At 49.3% G+C, this 19,175-nt stretch overlaps 1 protein-coding gene across 2 annotated transcripts in view; it reads right to left on the reverse strand.

Moving 5' to 3' along the window:
• The window catches only part of LOC142311544 (bifunctional heparan sulfate N-deacetylase/N-sulfotransferase 4-like), a 682,360-nt gene that overhangs the window by 19,967 nt on the left and 643,218 nt on the right, over positions 1 to 19,175 (reverse strand). For both annotated transcript variants that reach the window (XR_012754278.1, XM_075350062.1), the window contains exon 12: positions 7,988 to 8,097. Coding sequence is in view for 1 of the 2 variants with exons in the window: in XM_075350062.1 (XP_075206177.1) it covers positions 7,988 to 8,097 (110 nt within the window). In the remaining variant the exon portion in view is untranslated. The remainder of the gene's footprint in view (positions 1 to 7,987; positions 8,098 to 19,175) is intronic.

Below are 19,175 nucleotides of genomic sequence, written 5' to 3' on the forward strand. Positions count from 1 at the left end.
GTGGTTTGAGGGGTTGAATAATAAATGACCCTCTGAATAAACTTTTCACAATTTAAAAAAAAAAAAAAAAAAGAAATAACATTCTTTTTTGCTGCAGTGCATTTCACACTTCCAGGCTGATCTACAGTCCAAATGTCACAATGCCAAGTTAATTCCGAATGTGTAAACCTGCTAAATCTGCAGGGGGTTGAATACTACTTGTAGGCACTGTAGCTGTATTTGCTGTGACCGCGCTTCTGAATGCTGGGCATTGAATAGCATGTTTATATGCCCCTATGGGCGTGCTAACATGCTAAGGCTACTTTCACACATCAGTTTTCTGCATTCAGGCACAATCCTTTTTTTTCCTGATGCAAAGGATCCGGCAAAAACGGATGCAAACTGTATCCACCGGATCCGGTTTTTAACGGATCCGTTATGCCGGATGCGTACAAAACCGGATCCGGTGGATACGGTTTGCATCCGTTTTTGCATCCGGTTTGTCCTTTTTTTTGAAGGATCAGCTTTTTTAATTAATTTGGAGCATGCGCAGTTTACAAAAACGGATCCGGTAGCCGCATCCATTTTTTACCGCATTGCGCCGGATCCGGCGTCCATAGGCTTTCATTGTAAAACACGCCGTATCGCGCCGGATCCGGCGCGATGCGGTTTTTTTGCCGGACAAAAAAACGTTGCAAGATACGTTGCCTCCGGCCGCCGCTTTGATAAATTTTGCCGCATCCGGAAAAAAACGGATGCACCGCAAAGCCATCCGGTACAATCCGGTACCAATGCAAGTCTATGGGGAAAAAACGGATGCGGTACCGGATCCGTTTTACCCGTTTTTTTCCGGATTGAACCTGATGGCAAAAAACTGATGTGTGAAAGTAGCCTTAGAGGGCAGACTAGTATTGGGATATATCACCCTTGGGACTAGTCCCCAAGTTCAATAGCATAAGATAAAAGATCTTTAGAAATGCTTTTTCTAAAGATTCCTTTATCTATGCTAGTGTATACAGGGACGGTTAGACAGGGATTAGCAATATGCACCCAGAACTGCTCATGGTTCTGGGTGCATATTGCACCTGACAGGTTCCTTTTAAATTCCCTGCTTTAAGTCCCCTGCTTCTAGTCTTCCACTCACCTTCCAGGATCTTCATCTGTTTCCAGTGTCACTCTAGTGATTTGTGACCCGTCATCTGCTTCGGTGTTTCATGGAGCAAGCCAGAGGTCACTCTTCAATGGAACTCTATGAGAACCTCGTTCTGGCCTAGTTCTGCATCTCCTAGAGTTGCAATGAGCGCTTGTGGTGTAATTCTGACTTCCGACCAGTCAGAAGTTGCAGTCACAAGATGGCGCTGAAGGATTAGAGCGATGCCGAAAAAAAGGTGAAGGCTCTGGGGGATAAGTACATTATTAGGGGCAGGGATATTAACCCCTTAAGGACGAAGCCAGTTTTGTCCTTAATGCCCAGGCCATTTTTTGCAATTCTGACCAGTGTCACTTTATGAGGTTATAACTCTAGAACGCTTCAACGGATCCCAATGATTTTGACATTTTTTTTTCGTGACATATTGTACTTCATGATAGTTATAAATTTAGAACGATATTTTTTGCTTTTATTTGTGAAAAAATCGGAAATTTGATGAAAATTTTGAACATTTTGCAATTTTCAAACTTTTAATTTTTATGCCCTTAACCCAGAGAGTTATGTCACACAAAACAGTTAATAAATAACATTTCCCACATGTCTACTTTACATTTGCGCAATTTCTGAAACAAAATGTTTTGGGGTTAGGAAGTTAGAAAGTTCATCTGCAATTTCCCATTTTTTCAACAAAATTCACAAAACCATTTTTTTAGGGACCACATCACATTTGAAGTGACTTTGAGAGGTCTAGGTGACAGAAAATACCTAAAAGTGACACCATTCTCAAAACAGCACCCCTCAAAGTACTCAAAACCACATCCAAGAAGTTTATTAACCCTTCAGGTGCTTCACAGGAACTAAAGCAAAGTGGAATGAAAAAAAGCAAAAAATAACATTTTACCTAAAATGTTGCTCTACCCCAAATTTATTCACTATTAGAAGAAATAACACAACAAAATGAACCCCAAAACTTGTTCCCCACTTTCTTATGAACGCGCCAATACCCCACATGTGGTCAGAAACCTTTGTTTGGAGAAATGGGAGGGCTCGGAACAGAAGGAGCAATATTTGAATTTTGGAGAGCAAATTTGGCTGAAATAGATTGCGGGCACCAAGTTGCATTTACATGTCCGCTAAGGTACCTAAACAGCAGAAACCCCTCACAAATGACACCATTTTGGAAACTAGACCCCTTAAGGCTTCTATCTAGGGGTATAGTGAGCATTTTGGATCCACAGGTACTTCACAGATTTTGATAACGTTACGTTGTCACATTGAAAATTTTCATTTTTTTCTCAAAAATGTTGCTTTAGCATCAATTTTTTCACTTTTTCAAGAGGTAATTCCAAAAATTTGACCCCAATGTTTGTTACCCACTTTTTTTATGAGCGCGGTGATACCTCACTTGTGGTCTGAAACCTTTGTTTGGAGAAATGGGAGGGCTTGGAACAGAAGGAGCAATATTTGAATTTTGGAAAGGAAATTTGGCTGAAAAAGATTGCGGGCACCATGTCGCATTTGGAGGACCCCTAAGGTACGTAAACAGCAAAAAAACACCACAAGTGACCCCATATTGGAAACTAGGTCCCTCAAGGAATTTATCTTGATGTTTGGTGAGTACCCTGAACCTCCAGGTGCTTTACAGAAGTTTATAATGTTGAGCCATGAAAATAAAAAAATAAAATTTTACCACAAAATTGTTACTTCAACCAGGTAGCTTTTTTTTCACAAGGGTAACAGGAAAAAAATCACCATGAAATTTATTGCGCAATTTCTCCTGAGTTTGTTGATATCTTGTACGTGGTGGAAATCAACTGTTTAGGCACACTGCAGGGCTCGGAAGAGAAGGAGTGTAATTTGACTGCAAAATTGGCTGGAATCAATAGCGGACACCATGTTGCATTAGGAGAGCCCCTGAGGTGCCTAAGCAGTGGAGGTCCCCCACAAGTGACCCCATTCTGGAAAATAGACCCCACAAGGAATTTATCTAGATGTTTGGTGAGTACCCTGAACCCCCAGGTGCTTCACAGAAGTTTATAATGTTGAGCTGTGAAAATAAAAAATATATATTTTTACCACAAAATTGTTACTTCAACCAGATAGCTTTTTTTAACAAGAGTACATGGAAAAATATCAGCATAAAATTTATTGTGCAATTTCTCCTGAGTATGCTGATACCTTATGTGTGGTCGAAATCAACTGTTTGGGTGCACAGCAGGGCTCGGAAGGGAAAAAGTGCCATTTGACTGCACAATTGGCTGGAATAATTAGCGGACGCTATGTCGCATTTGGAAAGCCCCTAAGGTACCTAAACAGTGGAGGTCCCCCACAAGTGACCCCATTCTGGAAATAAGACCCCTCAAGGCTTTTATCTAGGTGTATATTGAGCATTTTTAATCCACGAATACTTCACAGAATTTGATAAGCTTAGGTTACCATATTGAAATTTTCATTTTTTTCACAAAAATGTTGATTTAGCGACACATTTTTCACTTTGTCAAGAGGCAACAACAAAACGTGTACCCCACAGGTTGTTATCTAATTTCTTGTGAGCGCAGGGATACCCCACATGTGGCCAAAAACCTTTGTTTGGATAAATGGGAGGGCTTGGAATGGAAGGAGCACCATTTGAATTTTGGAAAAGTTGAAGTAAATTGCGCGCACCATGTCACATTAGCAGGGCCCCTTGGGTACCTATACATCAGAAACCCCCCACAAGTGACCTCATTTTGGAAACTGGACCCCTCAAGGATTTTATTCAGGAGTATAGCAAACATTTTGAATCCACAGGTACTTCACAAAAATATTGCTGTAGCAACAAATTTCTCACTGTTAAGGGGGCTTTACACGCTGTGACATCGCTAATGCGGAGTCGTTGGGGTCACGGAATTGGTGACGCACATCCGGCCGCATTAGCGATGTTGCTGCGTGTGACACCGATGAGCGATTTTGCATCGTTGCAAAAACGTGCAAAATCGCTCATCGGTGACATGGGGGTCCATTCTCAATTATCGTTACTGCAGCAGTAACGATGTAGTTCGTCGCTCCTGCGGCAGCACACATCGCTATGTGTGACGCCGCAGGAACGAGGAACCTCTCCTTACCTGCCTCCCGGCCGCTATGAGGAAGGAAGGAGGTGGGCGGGATGTTCCGGCCACTCATCTCCGCCCCTCTGCTTCTATTGGGCGGCCGCTCAGTGACGTCACTGTGACGCCGCACGGACCGCCCCCTTAGAAAGGAGGCGGTTCGCCGGTCACAGCGACGTCGCCGGGCAGGTAAGTATGTGTGACGCGTCTGCGCGATGTTGTGTGGCACGGGCAGCGATTTTCCCGTGTCGCACAACAGATGGGGGCGGGTACCCACGCTAGCGATATCGGGACCGATATCGCAGCGTGTAAAGTAGCCTTTAGGCTATGTGGCCATGATCCAGCGACACGGCGTCTAGTACCCAGTGTCAGCCTTCCTGCAGAAATGTGAGTGTTGTCCACGGGAGAACGCAGCTGCCCATGCCCACGATTTGGGTTCAGGCTGCTGTGGACTTTAGTTCTATTATACCTGCAAAGAACACTCATCTCCACAGGATAAATTGACATGCTGAGGCTCGGGAAGCTGCGCCACAGGTCGATTTATGCTGCGGAGAAAAGAAACACAGTGGGCATGGGATTTCTAAAAATCCTACCACTGTGCTTCTACTGCACAACGCAGAGTTATGGACGCAGGGAAAACACTCTGCGCCCAAAACGTTGCAAACCCTGATTGTGGGCACACAGCGTAAAATGCTACAATGGATGAATGGATAGATGTCAAACACATATAACGTCCCACCCCCCTGCATATTCTAAGCTGGCGCCCTTTAGTGCCTTTCATGTGACACTAAAGGATGCCTAGCCTTGTATTTAGCCCAAAAAAAAAAAAAGAATTAAAATAAATGACGTGGGGTCCCCCCTATTTTTGATAGCCAGCTAGGGTAAAGCAGACAGCTGTAGCCTGCAAACCACAGCTGACAGCTTCATCTTGTCTGGTGATCAATTTGGAGGGCTCCCCAAGCTGTTTTTTTTTTTTTTTAAAAATGGTCATCCCGCTCATCCCGCGCCATGGTGCGTTGGCAAACGTGGTAATAAATGGGGTTGATACCAGGTGTGTAATGTCACCTGGCATCAAGCTCAGCAATTAGTTATGTCACGGCGTCTATCAGATACCCGACATAACTAATTGACAGTAATAAAAAAAAAAATTGACAACAAAAAAAAATTTTTTTGAAAAAACACTCCCCAAAACATTCCCTGATTAACCAATTTATTGAAAAGAAAAGAAAAAAAAAAATCGGCTGTAATCCATTTGGACATCCCACGTCGACTCTGGACCTTCTAGAATATGGGGGACACGTTCAGGGAACGTATCCCCCATTTTCTAGTATTGCAGACCCTCCATTTGAGGAGAGTGGGTGCAAAGAATCTGCACCCACCCTCCCTGGGTCACAGCTGCAGTGCGCCGAGCAGCAGCAGCAGCCAGCGTCTCACAGAACAGGAAGCTGTCAGCTGCTCGGCACATGTGACTGGCGTCTGCTGTGAGGGAGCCGGAGGAGGGGGCCGCGGGGGATCAGCGCTCCGACAGGTATGTATGACACCGGGGAACACCGGGGGGGATCCGGCAGGGCCTAGGGAGCAGGTTTCTGTCGCATGTGTTATGGCACATATGACAGAAACCATAAGAAAAGTGTAAATGCGGCCGGCGCGCTGCTGTGCTCGCCGGTGCGCGCGGCCATCTTGGATTTTCGGGAGGGGGTTGGGGGTCAGGGGGGGCACTTTGGGGATACCGAGGGGACCGGAGGGAACCGGGAAAAAGATTTATCTCCCATCTGGCATGTTTGATCATGTCAGATGGGAGATAAATCATTTTTTACCGGCGCGGTCATTTACTATAACTTGATGATCGGTATACGGTGTATACCGGTCATCACGTGACTGGGGACCGGAAAAACCGGCCCGAATCATGATCTCCAGGGTCTCAGCTACCCCCGGTAGCTGAAACCCCGGAGATTTTCTGACGCTGGGGGGCGCTATACACTTATTTCTGCCCGCCGTTTTAAAATGGCAGAAAGGAATAAGTACCCTTTTTTGGTGCCGTTTTAAAACGTAACACGGTCGTAATGGGGTTAAAGAGGTATTCCTATCTGCATGAACCTATTCCAATATGTAATAGATGTAATAATAATAATAGCAAATACTTCCAATAAGAAATGTAGTATAGTCCTTCTGATTCACTATGTCATTTACCTCATGTTCAAGGCACTGCAGGACCTTAGGTATCCATGGTTACAACCACACATATAGTCAGAGTTAATTAGCTAGTTAGTTGCTCATGGTCACAACCATGGATACCTAAGATCCTGCAATGCCCTGAATAAGAGGTAAGCAACATAGTGAATGAGAAGTCTTATACTACATTTCTAATTGGAGGTATTTGCTAATATTATTATTATACCTACTACATATTAGGATAGGATCTTAGAGATGGGAATACACCTTTAAGTTAAAACACCACTCCAAAGTTGAAAAAAAAATGCAAAAATGGAGTGGTGCTTTGATGGAATTTTTTCAAAATTGAAAGTTATTTCCAATCGATATCCACTGGAATGACCATCTCTGTGAGAAAGGGACTCTGCGCAGCCGCACCTGAATGAAGAGGAGGTTGAACCTGAGCATCTCGGCTCCCTTCATTGTCTACAAAGCTGGCGGAGAAACCTGAGTATATAGCAGAGTATAGAGGAATTGCGATGTAAGCTCGTACCACCAAAAACAGGTTAAAGTCCTTTAGTATAACTAAAAGAATCTTGTAAAAAGTAGTAAAGATTTTAAAAAAATAATTAAAAAAAATATGAACGTTTCAATCACCGCCTTTTTCCTTGTTTACAAAAAAAATGTAAAAAAGTATTCATATTTTTATCATTGTATCTTCAACTGTCTTAACTATTAAAATATTATTTTACAGTTGACCCTCAATTCTATTCATCTGATTCCTGTGAATTCTTCACTAGCAGCATATCACACCCGCATTTCCCATTTTTCTATTTTACAATTAAAATATCATATTATAGTCACTTGTATTATCAAGACCTACAAATATTACTGAAATTGCTAATTTTGTTTAACATCATTTATTTTCCTTAATTTACAGCACATTAAACAGCAAACGTTTTAAACATTTACAAGATACAAGGGCTGTAGTAATATTAATTATAGCCATAGACTTTACAAAAATAATTCAATAAAGAGTACAAAAAAAATATCCTCGGGCCGGAAGTGTATAGTCATTGTTTTGGCAGCTGCTTTAATAAGTGGAATAGAACTATTTGATAATCTTTCTATCCGTTCTATCTCTAAATTGATCATTTTATATACATAGGCTTTGTTTATGTCAAATACTTTAATCAAAAACAGACAGAGGAACCCTCCGTAATTTCCCAATCTGACTATAAATATTAATTAGACCCTCTTAGATGTCATATGTTCTATCTCCATTTGAAGACACATTTCTCTAAATGAAGCATTGGACTAGTGCCAGTGTAGTGCTGTTAATCTTTCTCAGATTTTATATCCACTCAATCCACTGTATAATGTTTCCCTTAATTCCCCTGGAGGGCACTTTACACAATGTGCTTTGAAAATGAAGTAAAATGTGCTTTTCAAGTATCTTCCAAGCTCAAATTTACCTAAAATGAGCATATTTTCCATAGCCGATTGTTGTTCACAAACTATACTTTAGCTGGGAGGGATAAAAACAACCTTGCATTGATCAACCTTGTAAATATTAATGGTCTGCTGATAGAATGATAGTAAACGAGATTAATGTACTTACGTGAGAGTCTCAGAGTAATTAAAATGAGGAGAAACTCCCAAAAAGTTCTGGACTTCATCCATTACAATAGCTGGGTCACTCCTCAAATGCTGCCCGTCTATAATCAAGAACTGGAAAGACAGGTTTTTATTTTCAGATTATATTTCAAAGTCTTTAAAATAAAAGTCTAAAAATAATAATAATAATAATAATAATAATCAGATCTGATAGTTTTCAGATTACCATAAACATAAAAAAAGTATAAAACATTACAGAAACCCCAGGGATGTAGAGTTCTGACACATTCTGATATTTTTCACAAATTGGTTTTATTAAATAGAAAACCAAAATTTTTATACATTTCTATCCCTCAGTGGAATTGCTTAATTATCATGTGGTTACGTAAAAGTTATATAATATATTTAAAGGGAATCTGTAACCAGGGATTTACTATGTTATATGAAAGCAACAGAATGATGTAGAGGATATGATCCCGATTCCATCAATGTGTCACTTGCTGTTTTGCAAGCTGACATTTTGATGTAATCATTGTTTTCCCTGCTGCAGATCTAGCAGTGCTTCGAATGCTGAGATTTACATAACACTACCCATACCACTAATTGGCAGCTTTGTGTGTAAGTATAAGGGGTGTAAGGCCAGACCTGCAAATCCACTGTGTATGAAATACAATGTTTAACACTAGAACTACTGAGGTAGTCATTTTGACTACTTTGCACCATGTATTTCTATATAGGTGTCACGAGTCCAGTAGTTCTAGTGTTAAAGTTAATGTTATGGTGTAATGTGTTTAAACAGCCACTAGATGGCCACAATGTATGAGCTGCTTCCCTAGTTCTCATGGGCTAGAGGGAGTTAGTGAAGGGGATGGGCTTAGTTTGAAAAATAATAGTTAAGAAGTCAGCTAGGGTGAGGAAAGTCCCTGAGGGGGAGGAACAGACTGCATCTGTGAGAGATGTGGTGGAGGAAAATCCCAACAACCTTAATTTGGATTAACCTTCTGGGTCGAATCTGGGTGCCAGACACTCAGTGTGGCCCGGGTGGTGGCCATTCCCTGGTGAATACCTAACGAACCCCCTCAGTCAGCGGAAAGTCAGTTGGCCCTTGAGAGAAGAGTAGGACCTGACTGACTGGAAAGACTGTTGATTCTGCTGTGAACAATGAAGCTGAAGGAGAGGATGAGGAGCTTAGGGATCCCAACGGGAGTCCGAGTACCAGCAACATGTATGAAAAATCCATTGCTATCAGTAACACCCTTGGGGAACATGAATATGTCCGCCTCAGGCGAGATTAAAGACTGTTTTTGAAGTTGAAAGTAAAGAAGTTTGGTTGAAAGAACCTGTGACTGTGTCAGTGCTTGTGACCCATGAAGAAAAAGTATGCTTATCACTGAATTGCACTAAAGTGGGGTGCAGAGGAAGAACACCGGGATGTGCTGTAGCCAACCAGCAGACTCTACCATGACTAACGAAGCCCCCGACCGTCCCTTTAACATATACTGAACATTGTCAAAAACTGCTAATTAGTGGTAGAGGATGGGGTTACAAAGAGCAATTGAATAGGAGACACAAGTGATAATCTACTATTAATGAAACATGGATTTTATTGAAACAGAAAGCCTAGTAAATGACACATCAGTGGAATCAGGGTCTTAGCTCCTACATCATGGTGCTCTCAGATTACATAGCAAACACCAACTAACAGATTCCATTGAGAGTGACCTATAGGTATAGCACGTGGGCTGACATTCAGCTTGTAATATGGTATATATGTGATGCCCTGGACTAGCAAGGTAGTCACAGTTAGGCCGCCGCACTACACCCTTCCCCTAAAAAGGGTACCAGCAGCCAACATAAAACCCTGAGTCACCCCTCTCAGGTTCTGACGTGCACACTAGGTGGGCGGAGCCAGGCGGTTGGCCATGCCCACCGAGGAGTTCGGATGGCCTGAGGCGGGAAAACACAGAGAGATGAGAAAGGACAGTGAAAGTGAGAGGAGTAGGGAGAGTAACAGAAGAGGAGAGAACGTCTGTCAGGGGTCAGGCTCGTAGCCCGGACACCCTGTGGCCAGGAGGCAGATGGTGGGGGCCGCCTGCAGGAGCTGGGATTACAGCCGGTGGAACCGTAAGGACCGGGGACGGGTGGTGGCCCGCAAGTACCGAACCGATTGGAAACCGGAGCACCAGGAGGGGTACTTGTTACACCTCGTGGCTCTCCTGTGGCAAGGAATGAGACAGTCTCCTTGCCTGCCACGAGCGCTCCTGCTCCGCAGCGCCGAAGGTCTGCCAGACTGCGCAGAGTGCAGGAGAAGCCTCCTCAGAGAGGCAGCACAAGGGTGACACCTAGTGGTACTCCTGTTGCAAGAAATGAGGCGGTCTCCCATTCCTTGCCTGCCACAGCTCCTCCTGCTCAGCAGCCTCGAAGGTCTGTGAGGTTGCGCAATGTGCAGAGATTTGCTGCTCAGGGAAGCAGTGAGATTCCCGTTATCTCTCCACATTGTGAGACCGAGGATCCCGCCTCTATTTCCCAGAGGCAGGAGGGTGAGCATGTGCTATGCTTGGTGGATCCTGATTCGCCCACTGACGTCACACGGCTTGATGACAAGGCTGGTGACGTGGTGAATCCTGACTGGCCAGGCTGGGATGTCGTGGATCCTGATTGGGTCAAGTCCGTCATCTCCGCCTCGCGCCCGCCCTTGGCTGGAGCTACACCTCCTTAAAAGCTCCTCCTGCCATCATGGCGGCGCGCGACCGTCCTTCTATGTTTGGATGTCTGGCAGCGTGCTGCCACGCCACTGCTCAGGCATTATCTTCTTCTGTGGGCTTGGCCCTTGCTGCTTAGGCAGCACCTGGTTTGCAGGCCGTGTCCCTGCCTTGCTGCTCCGGCAGTAGCTCCTTCTACAGGCCGTGTCCCTGTCCCAGGTGAGCTCCTCGAGTCTCCACTGGACTCACCTGGTTTTTGAAAGCACACGTGCGTGGGCACCTCTGTGCTACCCTCGTGCCATATTCTCGTGACTTCCACTGGCACACGTGCGTGGGCACCTCTGTGCTTCCCCGTGCAACAGGTACACCGAGCCGTGTGATCCCTGCCATACAACCCACACGGGTTAGGGCAGACCGGTGTACATAGATCGTCTGTGACATTCCAGACGATCGCTAGCAGCAACCCGCTCACTCTTCACCCACCATAGCAGCGGTCCCTTACACCGCACAGTGGACCTTGACCGGCGGAAGCTGTCCATTCCCCATCTTGGCACGCTTCCCCGGGTCCCCCTCGTAACATTACGGTCGCGCCAAAGGTCTGGCTATGGCTGAAGAGCAGCAGCAGTTGCTGCGTTATGTGCAGCAGTTGGAATCACGTTTGGCAGCAGTGGAGCAGTCTTCCTCCGACAAGACTGCTCTGACGACAGTCTCCACCCAGGCGGCTACCCAGGCTGTGCTATTGGGCGGAAGGTCTCCTCGCCTTGCGCTTCCAGAGCGCTTTAGCGGGGACAGCTCCGAGTGCCGTGGGTTTATAAACCAAGTTACCACCTACTTAGAGCTGTCCGCGACTCTTTACGCTACCGAGAAGGCGAAGGTAGCCTTCGTCCAGTCCCTGCTCACAGGGAGAGCGCTGAAGTGGTCCACGCCGTTGTGGGAGCGCGGAGATCGGGTGGTGAATAACTTAGCATCTTATCTTGGGGCCATGAGAATGGTGTTCCTCGGGCCTCAAGTCACCCACGACTCCGCGCTGCGCCTCCTACGACTTCGGCAAGGGTCCGCTTCAGTCGGGGACTTTGCCGTACACTTTAGGACACTTGCCGCAGAGCTGGACTGGCCCGATAAGGTCCTTGTCCCTGTGTTCTGGGAGGGCCTGGCAGGGTTCGTCAAAGACGTACTGGCCACGCGTGAGGTGCCTGCTACTTTAGAGTCCTTGATTGTGGTTGCCTCTCGCATAGACATCCGCCAGGCGGAGCGGAGGCTCGAGGTCTCTTCAGCACCCACGTCCTCACGGCCTAAAAAGCGTCTGGCTCCCGTATTCCACCAGACAGGTCTCCCAGCCAGCTCTGTAGGCGACTCCGTGGAGTCAATGGAGGTGTCCAAAGCGGTCTCCTCTACCCCAGGTTCTCGGTCTGGTGTCATCTGCTTTTCCTGTGGGAAGAGGGGACACATAGCTACCCGATGTCCCAAACCGTCGGGAAAAGACAGCGTCTAGTTTCCATCAGAGGGGGGTTACTAGACGCTGCTTCTCCCTCTAGGTTGACTATCAGCGCCCAGTTGCAGTTTGGCACTACTCTCTTCTCTGCTCTGGCCTGCCTGGACTCAGGCGCTGATGGCAATTTCATTTTGACCTCCCTGCCAACCCGATACTCAGTTCCCCTGGTTCTCTTACCCAAGCCACTCAGGGTTCGGGTAGTTAACGGGTCCCTACTAGTCGATCCCATCACCCAGATCACCATCCCTCTCAGGATGGAAGTACCACCAGTACACCATGAGCAGGTGTCCTTCCTGGTGCTTCCAGGGGGGACGGATGAGATCCTACTGGGCCTCCCCTGGTTGAGACAGCATGCTCCTATACTCAACTGGGCAACAGGGGATATCTCATCATGGGCAGGATCCTGTAGGGAGCACCTCGTGACTACCGAACCACCCGCTACCATTAGGTCGGTTGGGTCCTCAGGGAATACAGGGGAGCCAGGTTTACCGACACCTTATGAGGCCTACAGGGACGTCTTCTCCAAGAGGGCCGCAGATACCCTTCCTCCCCACCGGCCATACGATTGCCGAATAGACCTGAAGCCAGGCTCCGAGCCCCCTAGGGGCAGAGTGTATCCCCTCTCTGCTCCAGAGACGGAGGCTATGTCCAAATATATTCAGGACAGCCTGGCAAAAGGGTTCATTCGCAAGTCTATTTCACCGGCCGGTGCGGGGTTCTTCTTCGTGCAAAAGAAGGAAGGGGATCTACGCCCCTGTATCGATTACAGGGGATTAAATGCAATCACGATCAAAAACAAATACCCTTTGCCCCTCATTACGGAGTTATTTGATCGATTCCGCGGGGCAAAGATCTTCACGAAGCTGGATCTACGCGGGGCGTATAATCTAGTGCGAGTCCGAGAGGGCGATGAGTGGAAGACCGCCTTCAACACCAGGGACGGTCACTACGAGTATCTCGTAATGCCCTTCGGACTCTGCAATGCCCCCGCCGTATTTCAAGACTTTGTGAATGATGTTTTCCGGGATTTGTATCTTTCCGTGGTTGCATACCTGGATGATATCCTTATCTTCTCCCCCGATCTTGCCACCCATCGGAGGGATGTCATCCGAGTACTTAAGAGGCTCCGCACTCATTCGTTATATGCTAAGCTAGAAAAGTGCGTTTTTGAACGTGAATCCTTGCCGTTCCTGGGGTATATCGTGTCCAGTCAGGGATTAGCAATGGATCCGGGGAAGTTGGAGACAGTGATGAAATGGCCTGAGCCCCGCTCGCTGAAAGCGATCCAGCGATTCTTGGGGTTTATCAATTATTATCGCCAGTTCATTCCCAACTTCTCGACGGTGGCAGCACCCATCATTGCCCTTACCCGCAAGGGCGCTAATCCCAAAGCATGGACACGGGAAATGTTAGAGGCATTTCACACTCTCAAAACTTACTTCTCCAGAGCTCCCATCCTTCATCGTCCAGACATCTCCAAACCCTTTCTACTAGAGGTAGACGCCTCTTCGGTCGGTGCTGGTGCAGTCCTGTACCAGAAAGACGAACGAGGAAGGAAGCATCCTTGTTTCTTTTTCTCCAAGACCTTTTCTCCGGCCGAGAGGAACTACTCCATAGGGGATAGGGAGTTACTGGCGATGAAACTAGCATTCCAGGAATGGCGGCATCTCCTGGAGGGTGCGAAGCATCCATTTGAAGTATTTTCCGACCATAAAAATCTCACATACCTCCAGACAGCACAACGCCTGAACCCAAGGCAGGCCCGTTGGTCCTTGTTCTTCTCCCGGTTCCGCTTTATTATCCGCCACCTGGCCGGTGATAAGAACGTACGGGCCGATGCCTTGTCACGTTGTATGGTTGTGTTGGAGGAGGACGAGGAGGAGCCTCGTCTTATACTACCCCCGGACAGCTTGAGGATGGTCACTCCCACTTCTTTGGACCAGGTGCCACCTGGCAAGACCCTCGTTCCCCCTGAACTACGGAATGAGGTGCTATCGTGGGCCCATGCCTCCAAGGTCGGGGGTCACTTTGGGGTCAAAAGGACCAGAGACCTTGTGACTAGGCACTATTGGTGGCCGAGACTACCCCAGGACATACAGGAGTATGTGGGAGCCTGTATGTCGTGTGCACAGAATAAGCCGTCCCGGCAGAGACCGGCAGGTCTTCTTCACCCACTGCCAGTGCCGGATCGTCCCTGGGAAGTGGTGGGAATGGACTTCCTGGGAGATCTGCCCAAGTCAGCAGGTCACAAGGTCGTATGGGTCATCACGGATCACTTCTCTAAAATGGTCCACTTGGTGCCTCTCCCACGACTCCCGACGTCACGTGCTCTCGCCACCTTATTCATTAGGCATGTATTTAGGCTGCATGGCATGCCTGACAAGGTGGTGAGCGACCGGGGTCCCCAGTTCGCGTCTCGCTTCTGGAGAGAGCTCTGTAAGCTCCTGCAGATAGAGCTGAACATCTCCTCCGCATACCATCCCGAAACCAATGGACTGGTAGAGATGACCAATCAGACCTTGGTAACTTACCTCCGCCATTTTATCTCCGCGCACCACGACAACTGGGCTAACCTCCTTCCTTGGGCCGAATTTGCCATTAATAATTCGGTCCATGAATCCTCTGGTCAGACTCCGTTCCTGCTCAATAACGGACAACATCCCAGAATCCCGGTTCCGATGCCCATTACGTCACCCGATCCTAGAGTGGAGGATTGGGCGACCGAGGCCCGGGAGATCTGGGATAACACCCAAGAGGCCCTTAAGAGGGCTAAAGACCGGATGGTGACAACGGCTGATGAGCGCCGCCGCCCTGCACCATCCTTCGCCCCTGGTGACCTAGTGTGGCTGTCCTCTAAGAATGTTAACCTACGGGTACAGGCAGCCAAGTTCGCCCCTAGGTACCTGGGTCCGTTTAAAGTGCTAGAGCAGGTGAACCCGGTGGCATACCGACTCCAGCTCCCTCCACGCTGGGCTATAGCCAACAACTTTCACGTGTCCCTCCTGAAACCCGTACGACTTAATAAGTTCTCGGGGTCCCTGATGCCTCAAACTGACTCCCCGCCCGACGACTCTGAGGTGGCGAAGCTTGTGGAGACAAAAGTTATATGGGGCAGGAGGTACTACCTCGTGGAGTGGGTCGGCCGTGGTCCGGAGCATAGATCCTGGGAATTGGAGGATCATATCCACGCCCCGGGTTTGATAGCGGCCTTGGAGCACGGGTGGGGGGGGGGCCTAGACGGGGGGGTAATGTTACACCTCGTGGCTCTCCTGTGGCAAGGAATGAGACAGTCTCCTTGCCTGCCACGAGCGCTCCTGCTCCGCAGCGCCGAAGGTCTGCCAGACTGCGCAGAGTGCAGGAGAAACCTCCTCAGAGAGGCAGCACAAGGGTGACACCTAGTGGTACTCCTGTTGCAAGAAATGAGGCGGTCTCCCATTCCTTGCCTGCCACAGCTCCTCCTGCTCAGCAGCCTCGAAGGTCTGTGAGGTTGCGCAATGTGCAGAGATTTGCTGCTCAGGGAAGCAGTGAGATTCCCGTTATCTCTCCACATTGTGAGACCGAGGATCCCGCCTCTATTTCCCAGAGGCAGGAGGGTGAGCATGTGCTATGCTTGGTGGATCCTGATTCGCCCACTGACGTCACACGGCTTGATGACAAGGCTGGTGACGTGGTGAATCCTGACTGGCCAGGCTGGGATGTCGTGGATCCTGATTGGGTCAAGTCCGTCATCTCCGCCTCGCGCCCGCCCTTGGCTGGAGCTACACCTCCTTAAAAGCTCCTCCTGCCATCATGGCGGCGCGCGACCGTCCTTCTATGTTTGGATGTCTGGCAGCGTGCTGCCACGCCACTGCTCAGGCATTATCTTCTTCTGTGGGCTTGGCCCTTGCTGCTTAGGCAGCACCTGGTTTGCAGGCCGTGTCCCTGCCTTGCTGCTCCGGCAGTAGCTCCTTCTACAGGCCGTGTCCCTGTCCCAGGTGAGCTCCTCGAGTCTCCACTGGACTCACCTGGTTATTGAAAGCACACGTGCGTGGGCACCTCTGTGCTACCCTCGTGCCATATTCTCGTGACTTCCACTGGCACACGTGCGTGGGCACCTCTGTGCTTCCCCGTGCAACAGGTACACCGAGCCGTGTGATCCCTGCCATACAACCCACACGGGTTAGGGCAGACCGGTGTACATAGATCGTCTGTGACATTCCAGACGATCGCTAGCAGCAACCCGCTCACTCTTCACCCACCATAGCAGCGGTCCCTTACACCGCACAGTGGACCTTGACCGGCGGAAGCTGTCCATTACTGTCCAGGTACTCAGACCCAGTACAAGGCCCAGAAGCCACTGGACCGAGTCGAATTAACTGATTGGGATCAGGACTTCAGGTCCCTTCCCATCCAAGGCCTGACTGAAGACAACAGCCCCCTCAGAGGGATAGTGAGCCACCGTCAAGGTATAGAGATCCAAAGGGCCAGCGTCTACAGGCAAAAGGGGTTCCTCAGCACACATCAAGCTGGGGAGCGGACTACCATCGCTGAAGAGTAGGCAGTTAAATCTACACAAAAAGGTGCAGGAGAAAGGCGGAAACCACCAACCTAAAGAAAGGGGAGAAGCGCAGCCGGCTGCGGGCACCGTCCACCATCTTGTTTGGTTTACCAGAGACTCCAGTGTGTCTGTAATAGTGAGTACACCAGTGCACTCGGGCCGAGCACCGCACCGCATCAACACTGCCCTACACCAGCATCCCCAGGAGTGACCCCTCGGGCCCTGGGGCCCTCACCCCCTACCCACGGAGGGGTTAACAACAAGCTTCATAACACTGTCCCCTGGAGCCTAGTCAACAGCAGCGGTGGTGTCCATCCATTCACCACAGCCCCGTGGGTGGCGTCACGAACTCTTAATTCCACTTAAAACCACCCCACCTCCGCACGTAGCGCCAGGTGGTGACCCCCCCCCCCTTTCAGAGAGGCGGCGGGACCCCCGGGTCCGTGAGAAGCTTGAGCAACCCACTGCAGAGCACGGATCTGAGCGGCTCGGCAGCTGGCCGAGCCCCGGGGTGGTACATCCCCAACCTCTCTTCTGGCATCACGAACAGGATTGAACCCATCCACTTACCTGTGGAAGTGCGCCTTGAAGTTATCGTCAGCGGCGTCCCGCTGAAAAATTTCAGAATTGGCCATCTTGTCACTGTCCTGTGGCACGAAGTTTCCCGCCAGATTTGTTTTCCCCGCGAAAAGAGCGCAAAAGTTGAAGCCCCGCCTCCTGGGAGCAGAGCGGTGCAGAAAGCAAGCAGAGTGCCCCGAAAGGACCAAGGAGGGGCGGGTGAAGATTCTGCCTCATGTGACTGAGTGGATAAAGGGCAGGGACTCCAGGACTCTGCCACCCGCCTGGTTCCTGGACGTGCAAGCCGCAACATGTCCACCCCGTCCGGCAAGCCCGAATTCCCGGAGCCCACGCCCGGGACAGCGGCGTGGCTGAAGACTCAGGTGACACTGCTGTGCTGCCACAATCGAGCCCAAGTGCGTCTCTTGATGGAGCAATGGACAGCTGAAGTAGAGGAGCTGGCCGCGGTCACGCAGGCGCATGGAGTGGAGACCATTTTAGAGGAGCTGGTAGGTGATCCACGCCCCTATGTCCCTGAGGGACCGGCCGCTGCAGCTGAGGGACCCAGCCTGCACCCGGCCCCTATATGGCCTCTCCCATCGCCAGTGTCGGCTGCCGCTGCTTCCCTGCTCGGCCCGCTGCCACCGGTATCGGTAGTGGAGTTCGCAGTGCTGCCCCACGAGGGTTTAGATGCTAGAGAGACTGTCGGCCAGCAGGAAGTTGTAGTCCCCACATGAGCTGAAGGAGTTGCAGACTTGGAGGTGCTGATAGCGACCCCCCGTGCGACAGCTGGCAGCGATCCGCCTGCCGCCGAGAGGGCGTTGGCCCCGGTCAAGATGGAGAGGGAACCCGGTTCACAAGACCCCACCACCAGCCACTTGGAGTCCGATGGTAGAGGCTCAGAGGCCGACACGGAGCCAGTCTTGGAAGATGAGGCCCCTGGAGTTGTCAACATGGAGGCCATGTACATCCTACGGTGTGGCGGGAATGGGTATCGGATAACCCTCTCCCGCCGTGCCTGTTGTGTGCTGGAGCTGTTTGATGGTGAGGTAGAGTCTGCCTCAGAGGATGAAATCCCTCGCACCAGACCAGAAGAAGAGAATGAGTAAAGGCAGCGGATCCCGGCTGCCAACTAGTTGTCCCCTTTGGGACCATACTGCCTGTCCCCGTTGGGACTTTGTTTTTGCCCCCTTTTAATACAGACAAGGCCGAGAACTGACAGGCCACCCAAAAACTATTGGGCTTGTAAATAATTCCCTTGACTGGCCTGTTCCGTTCCACAGCCTCCGGAGAGGCAGATTGGAGGATGGGCCTGCGGGAAAGCGATGGCCGAGGCCCTGTCACCACCACAACCGGTGGCGATCCTCCGGGGTCGGGGGTCCCCTGGACGTGGGGCCCCTGAGAGACTGCAGTTGTGGAACCCCGTACCCGTCCCGAAAAGCAACACTTGGGTCCGTTCTTGGACTGGGGAAAAGGGGTGCTGCGCGTTTCTTAGGGGCAGCATCAAGGTTCAGGTTGCTTGGGTAGGCAAACGGAAGGACCCGGTCCCGTTACAGTTATTATTAAAAATGTTGTGTTTTTATGTTTGTAAAGTTAAAGAATGTGCCTCCCATAAGGGAAGATTTGAAAGTGTGCATAATGTTTTAAAATGTTTATATTTTTCAGTTTAAGCAGCAAAAATAAACCGGTGGTGGATGGGCAGCCCGTGGACGGTCTGCATTAAACCAAGGGGGAATGTGATGCCCTGGACTAGCCAGGTAGTCACAGTTAGGCCCCTGCACAACACCCTTCCCCTAAAAAGGGTATCAGCAGCCAACCTAAAACCTTGAGTCACCCCTCTCAGGTTCTGCCGTGCACACCAGGTGGGCGGAGCCAGGTAGTTGGCCATGCCCACCGAGGAGTT

Source organism: Anomaloglossus baeobatrachus, chromosome 1, assembly GCF_048569485.1.
Source record: "Anomaloglossus baeobatrachus isolate aAnoBae1 chromosome 1, aAnoBae1.hap1, whole genome shotgun sequence".
Classification (NCBI taxonomy): Eukaryota; Metazoa; Chordata; class Amphibia; order Anura; family Aromobatidae; genus Anomaloglossus; species Anomaloglossus baeobatrachus.